We start from the raw sequence: 7,903 nt of genomic DNA, 5'->3' as shown, positions 1-7,903 counted from the left end.
GGCATCGGTATGAGCGGACTCCGCTCCACTGCCCGCGGGGCTACGCGCTGGCAGTCGGGACACTCCTGGCAGTAACGCGCTACATCTCTGCGTACCCCGGGCCAATAGAACCGCGCCACCACCCGCTCTCGCGTTTTGTCCATGCCCAGATGTGCGCCGAGCAAATGTGTGTGGGCCATGAACAAAACCTTAGACACGTACGGTCGCGGTACCACCAGTTGTTGTACTACCTCCCCCTCGCGTACGTCGACCCTGTACAGCAACCCCCGCTGAGTGCAGAAGTGGGGGTGGGTCAGGTGGCTCACTGAGTCCCTCACCTGACCGTCGTGGGCGACCACATGTCCCCACGCGTGCCGCAGGGCATCGTCCCGATGCTGGGCCGTAGCGAACTGTCCCGGTCGGGCCGAGTTCTCCCCCCCGGCCTGGGCGAAGTCCGACAGCTCAGTTAGGGGGGAGCTCTCGGGCTCCTCGGGGGTGTTCCCCCTCTCGGAGGCGGTAACGGTGTCGGAGCTGGGCCCTGCTCCGTCTCCCGGTCCCGGGCGTACCTGGCCCCCGGTAGATCGGGGCGGGCTTCCCGGCGTCGACGGTCCCTCTCCTCCGGAACCCGGCTCGTCGTCCGTCTCGGTCCGCGGGGCGGTCGGTCGGCGGGTCGCTCCCAGTGCTGGTCCGTGGTCGGCGGCGGTCGTCGGGGCGGGTCCGGACTCCGACCCGGACTCTCGCGTCGGCGGGCGCCTTGCCCCTCGCTGGGCCGGGCGTCCGCTTCGGCCGGCCGGACGGTGCAGCTCCCGTCCCCCTCGGTTCCCCCTCATGGGGCTCCAAAAGCGGGTGAAGATGGGGCAGTCCCGGCCGATCAGGAACGGCACGCTGTTCATCGAAGTAGGGGGGGGGTTGCTCGAGTCGTCGTCCACGTGTCCGCCGTGCGGCTCACTCTACGCTCTCAGTCGTCTGCGTTGTCCTCTCTTCCACTCGACTCCTCCCGATCTGTCGTTTGGTGGCCTCCTTTTAACACCTGGGTGCCTCCTGCCCAGGTGCTCCTCGTTTCCCCGATTGCGGCTCTCGGGAGGTTGGGATTTGTCGCCGGCTGTTGGCCACCGGCGGTATATCCCGGCCTCGACTCTCCCGAACAGGGGGCGTGGCACCGGGGGAATGCCACACTATGCAACAGGGGACTCTTCTGCGGACGCCTGGGATCAGAGACACATAATTGACTGCAGCAGCGGTGTAACGCGGAAGTGACAGCAGCGCATCACAGCCATCAGAATCGGTATGTTTGTTGATCCTTCTGTGTAGTTGTTTGAAGTTGAACACAGTTTGGAAAGGCTGCCGTTTTGTCCATTGGGGACTGTTTGTTTGGGCTTGTGTTGCGCGTGCTTGGTTTGTCGCGATCGGCAATTGTTTGGGCTGATTGGAGGACTGCGTGATGAGCAGTGGCCGCCGTTTGCTGTGCTGTGCTGTTGTGTTGAAAATCGCATTGTGACTGAATCAATGTCATTGCGGATTGCATTGTGTGTGTGGCTCTGTGCTTTGGTGAATTGTGCACGTTGAAAGTTCACATAATGAGTGACTCAAATGAAATGGAAAATACGGAGAAGAGAACGGTCAAGCTTACAGCCAAAGCGCTGGCTTGCAAAATGGAAACTCTTCAAAAGCAATGTCAATCTAATGTGACAAAAATGAAAGAGCTCTCACGTGAAATTAAAGGGCTCATGAAAAATTATGAAAATGCAAAGAAAGTGCAATTCAAACTGAATGAACTCAAACAACTGTATGAAAATGCAAATGCAGCACATGAGTCAGTGATTGTTTTACTTCCCAAAGAGGAAAAGGTAACACAAAATGAGTGGTTTGGACGCATAACAAAACACAACACAGACTTCGTTGATGATGTAAAGACATGGCTCTCTGAGATTGAAAGACACTTTCAACAAGCAAGAAAGGTGACTGAAGATGTGTTTGCTCTCCCAGTCATCTCTCCCATTCCACCTGAAGAGGAAGCACCTGTTGCACCTGTTGAATTAAAGGAAAATATACCACACTCTGATGTTCCAGCTGCAATTCCTTCCCAACAGAATAAAGCAATATCTGACATGCAGGATGAAATAAAGCCAAGTGACAGTGTGTCAAATATTACCAACAGGAGTCACAAATCACATTCTTCATGCTCAAGATTTTCCACCACCTCATCTGCATGCATCAAGGCTGAGGCTGAAATGGCTGCTCTTATTGTAATACAACAAATGCTAAAAGATAAACATGCCATAGAAGCACAAGAGGAGGAGCTAAGGAGGAAAAAAGAGCCACTGGAGCTGGATGGAAATCTTGCTGCTACAATGGCAAAAATGAAGATTCTTGGAGCCTCAAGTAGATCTGGTGTGCGTAGCCACAGATCAAGAGTGTCAGATGGTATGAACTCGTATATGGAGAAAAAACAACGTGAAAAGAAAACACAAATGATTGCCACTGCTGACGGAGTCATTAATCAAACCCAATCTCTCCCCACAGTGCCAGTGACAATTCAGTCAAATACATTAACTATGGATGCACATGTTACAATACCAACAACATTGCCTGCTCCAAGCAATGGTGAACAGAGCAACATGCTTAACATCATGGAAAAGCAAAATGACATCACTGCATTAATGGTTCAACAACAGTCTCTCTCTTTAATGCCCAAGAAGGAGATTCGTCGTTTTGATGGTGACCCACTTCAATTTCAAACATTCATAAAATCCTTTGAACACAACATCGAAAGCAAGAACCCAAATCCCACAGATTGTCTTTATTATCTGGAACAATATACCGAAGCACAACCAAGAGAAATTGTGAGGAGCTGCCTTCATATGACCGCAGATAGAGGATTCAGGAAGGCAAAATCCTTACTGCAGGAGCACTTTGGCAACGAGCATAAAATTGCTACAGCCTACTTGGAGAAGGCTCTTTCATGGTCTTTCATGGATGAGAAAAACACTACAAGCATACACTCTGTTTCTAAGAGGATGTTGCAATGCCATGGAAGATGTCAACAACATGCAAGAGCTCAACATGTCTGCTAACCTGCTAATTATAATTAAGAAGCTGCCATATCGACTGAGGGATAAATGGAGATCTGTGGCATGTGATTTTCAGGAAAGGTACAACCAAAGAGCTACCTTCAGGGATCTGGTAAATTACCTTGAAAAACAGGTGAGGATTGCAACTGATCCAGTATTTGGAGACATCAGAGACACTCCCACACCAAGCAAGGATGGAAGAGGTTTTATGTCAAAACCACCTCATCCAAAAATCAAAGGAAGTACATTTGCAACCACTGTGACAGTTGCACATGAGAAAAATGGAAATGGACCTAGGAAAATGGAGAGTTGGCCGGCTGTAAAAAGGTGTTTGTTCTGTGGAGGTGGACATGCTTTGGAGGTGTGTTTCCTATTGGAAAAGGAAGCACATCATGAGAAAATCACTTTCCTTAAAGAAAATGGAGCCTGCTTTGGTTGTCTGCGGAAAGGACACATGAGCAAGGACTGCAGGAAGCGACTCAGCTGCAAAATATGCAATTTGAAGCATCCTCAGATGCTGCATATCCACCAAAGAAGATTTGAAATGGACAAACATCAAGCTCAAACAAAGGAAGAAGCTGACATCAGAGCCATAGCCTCGGTACAGACAAGTGGTCTTACTGGGGCCGGTGAAGACAATTGCAAACTCTCCATAGTGCCTGTGAAAGTAAAGGCCAAGAAGGGGAATACAACAGTGCATACATATGCATTCCTTGACCCGGGAAGCACTGCGTCATTTTGCACATTGGGGCTAATGAATAAGCTCAATCTCCAGGGAAGAAAATCAAATATTCTTCTGAGAACAATGGGTCAAAGGAAGGTCGTTGAAACCAGCATTGTTTCAGGCCTAGAGGTTACAGGACTTCATGGCATTGATTTCTGTGTGTACACTCAGACTATGCCTGTGCACAAAGGGAACATCCCACATCAAAATGACATCAATCAGTGGCATCATTTAAAGAATATTCACTTACCTGAACTGGACTGTGAGATTGAGTTGCTGATTGGCTCCGATGTACCAAAGGCTCTGGAACCACTTCAAGTCATCAGGAGTGTGGGAGATGGACCATATGCCGTCAAAACAATGCTCGGCTGGACAGTTAACGGACCTCTGGGAGGAAAAGGTGATTATGCTCAGGAGCAGTCAGAAATCAGTGTTAACAGGATATCAGTTGGCAAGACTGAATGTACCCAGTTGAACACTGCACTGGAAAGGGAGAAGGGGCTGACGAAGGAGCTGTCGGGTGAGCTGGTAGCTCTGCGGATTCGAATGAAAGAGGTTGAGTCTTCCGAGTTGCGGCTAGAAAAGTCTGAACTGAGCCTCAAAGATGACCTGAGTAAACTGAAGTCGTTGACAGTTACTTTGATGGATGAAAGAAAGAATCTAATGGATAGGATGAAGTCCGAGGAGAAGAAAAAGGAGGATTTAGGCAATATGTTCAAAATTGAACAGAGAAAGGTTACGGAGGTCACTGAGAGACTAATAGATGAGAGCAAAAAGTTCCTGAAGTTAAAATCTGAAATGGGGAACAAAGTAGAAACTCTAACCAGTGAGAATAGAGAGTTGAGCACCAAAATATTGAATGAATTGGATACAAATAAAGACCTAAACTGCAAGATCAACCAACTGAAAAAGAGGTTAGATGGGTTGGACCCAGCAGAAAAGTCACCGCTTAAAAACATAGGAAGATGTGAACTGGGTAGAGGATCTGGCTCTGCCATAGCAGATGACAACAAATTAGTGGAACTGACCTTTGAAATTGAAGAGCTGAAGAAACGCCTCAAACAACTCGAGGTGGTAGAGGGCGACTTGATCAAGACGGAGGATCAGTGCGACCTCTTAAAGAAAAAGTTCCTCACCGAACAAGACAAGGCTAACATCCTCTCCCGGCAGATTGAAGAAATGAGGAGTCAGATCGCACGGAACAAAGCTATAGAGAAAGGAGAGGAGGATTGTCCCAGAGAAGATCTCCAACAATGCTGTAAGCGAGAGGAGGCCATGACCAAAGACCTCCAAGCTGACGTTGTGGCTCTCAAGGAGAAGATCCACGAGCTCATGAACAAAGAAGACCAGCTGTCTCAGCTCCAGCTAGATTACTCAGTGCTGCAGCAAAGGTTCTTGGAAGAAGAGGAGAAAGCCAAGAACATGAGCATCGAGGTCATTCACCTGACCAAAGAGCTGGACGTGACTAAACGACAAAGCCGAGCCTTAAGGCCCAGCATGAATGGGAGGAGGATGATGGACATCGCTATGACTTCGACGGCAGTGCAGACGGACGTGTTGCCCATGGATACGGCAGAGGAGGATTGCCCAGCTGTTTTCATCAGGAAGTCGGTCCAAGAAGAGAATCATATCATGAACAACTTCAGACAGAAGTGTCTCAGGAAGTCATCTGAAAAGCTCAGTGCCCTTGAACGCAGCCCTTCATCCACCAGTGACATGGGTGTAAAGAAGTCTTGGATCCCATGGATGAGGAAAAAGGAGACGGCCCCGCCAGGAGATGACCATGGGCCGTGCCGTGTTCAAGGTCACGCCAGAAAAGCAGATGGTCCCGGTGGCCATCAGGAAGTGCCACCAGGACAGTTTCAGAAGGAAGACCTATATGCTCGCCGCAGGTGGAGGCAAGTTCAATATATGTCTGACTTATTTTGGAAAAGGTGGATTAAGGAGTATCTTCCCCAACTGCAAGAACGACAGAAATGGTCCAACATAAGACGCAACTTCACACCAGGAGACATCGTCATCATTGTGGATGATTCAGCGCCTCGCAACTCCTGGTTGACTGGAAGGATTGTGGAGACCATTATGGACAAAAAGGGACTTGTACGTCAGCTTCGGATCAAGTCAAAGACCGGATTTCTGACCAGGCCCATCACCAAAGTCTGCCTACTACTGGAGGCAGCGGATCATTGACTGACCCAAACTGACTTTTGACCCCTTGACTTTGTTCCTGAACACTTGACTTTGATTAATCACTCTTTCCTTGGACAACGTATATCGGATTACAAATAATGAAGAAAGAAAATATATTTACATACTATGTTGATTGTTATGTCAAATTTGTAATTATTATTTGAAACATAATAATTAGGGGCCGGAATTGTAGGGGCCAAAATGCATATTTGGTCTGTTTGTTTATTGTTTATTTTGAAAGGTTAGTCACACTGTTTTGGATCATGTCACTTCCGTTTGATTGACACATGGGTGTGGCTTAATCTATATACCTGGGCAGTCAGATCAGCGGAGCGGGGGAAGAAAGGGGGTTAGTGGGGCACCTGATTATATTTTCTGTTTACCGTCGTCGTCGTCGTCGTCATCGTCATCGTCAAACAACCATGTTTTCATTCATCAATTGTCATTCGGTAGCAATAAAATTCTCAAACTATATTCATCACCGGACTTGGATTCATTGTACGACGCGTAACTGCCTGGAGCCCACTTAAGCCTCTTAGCGGCCTTTTATAGGAAAACGGACGCTATAGTGAATGTTGCAGTTTGCGACTCCCGGAGCTCTATATATAATAGCATATAATATCCAGGGTTTCCCCCAGCACTATCTTGTTAAGGCGGCCGCCTTAACAAGACTAGGGCCCCGCCTTGACTACCAATGTACTGAAAAAAATACTCAGGTAATACTGTTTACAACATTAGTCGTGCCAATAAAGTTTTTTGAGTGTAATTGAGACGGGGACATCTGGTGGTTGAATATATTGTTGCATAGTCTATCATAGTCACCTGTCAATCTACCGCCAGTGACGTGCGGTGAGGTCAGTGAGTGGGTAGGCACTGAGTTCTGAAAGCCAGATTTCTCTAAACCTATATATTGTTGAATCAAAAACAATCAACAACAAACAGGCACGCACGGCCGATTTCAAATAAGTTCCTCCCTTTCACTCACACACACACACACACACACACACACACACACACACACACACACACACACACACACACACACACACACACACACACACACACAGACGGGACGTATATGAAATGTCACGACGGTGACTTCAGGTTTGCCCGTAGCCTACTGTAGTTTGGACTAAATGATTAAACATCGCATCCATCGACTTAACGGACCCCTCCCTCACACCGAGGGCCGAAAAATCTGCATGTTTGCACAACATTTGTACCTACTGTTGTTTATTTATATGGAAATAAACGTCGTTTATTTCATTCATGCGTACTGGCATCTTTGAGCAAAATACCCCCAAAATGTATCGGCCCGGCGCTTTGCGCCGCGCCAACAACACCACCGACTGCTTACCACCTTGACTGAGACATTTACTGGGGAAAAAACACTGATATCCTATAATTGTATATATAATATCACGGCCAACAGCTCTGTGCGCCTCCGGATGGCCGTAGCGCGGGGAGCTCTCATAGGGATTGGGCTTCTCGGGGTTTGTTTACCGGCGTTGCTATGTTTCCGGTCTCGTGTGTTCCAACGGTTTATTAGGTAGGCCTATCTAATAAATCTCTGTCTATTCAATACTTCATTCACTGCCTCTTCCGTGGTCATTACAATATTATGAATGTACTGCGTCAGGTCCTCCGACGTCTCTCCCTCTTCCACAAAAGGTAAAGATATGCAATGGTGGTTATCTTGTTGTGGCGCGACAAATTCGACAAAACTTGCACAGCGACAGATTATGATGTGTAGCGCGACAAAACTTCGGCGACAACGCGAACAGGCGAAAAATTTCGCGTTTGGTGTGAACACACAGTTAGAGGGGAGCTGTCTCCTGCTTTAGGCTATGTAATTGTAGGCCTCATTGTGAGGCTATTTTGTGGCCAATGCAATTTCTTTTTGATGTCTAGGCCTAAAAAAAAAAAAAGTTTGGTTCCT

The 7,903-nt window shown here is 47.8% G+C and overlaps 1 protein-coding gene across 1 annotated transcript; it reads left to right on the top strand.

The window, feature by feature from the left end:
* Positions 1-3,946: 3,946 nt before the first annotated feature.
* On the top strand, positions 3,947-5,964 carry LOC132473875 (filamin-A-interacting protein 1-like). Its single transcript, XM_060074159.1, has one exon. It carries the CDS (start codon positions 3,949-3,951, stop codon positions 5,962-5,964), a length of 2,016 nt encoding a protein of 671 aa, XP_059930142.1. The 5' UTR covers positions 3,947-3,948.
* Positions 5,965-7,903: the final 1,939 nt, after the last annotated feature.

Source organism: Gadus macrocephalus, chromosome 16, assembly GCF_031168955.1.
Source record: "Gadus macrocephalus chromosome 16, ASM3116895v1".
Lineage (NCBI taxonomy): Eukaryota > Metazoa > Chordata > Actinopteri > Gadiformes > Gadidae > Gadus > Gadus macrocephalus.
The sequence above is the reverse complement of the archived record's forward strand: the minus strand, read 5'-3'. Positions and strand labels throughout refer to the sequence as shown.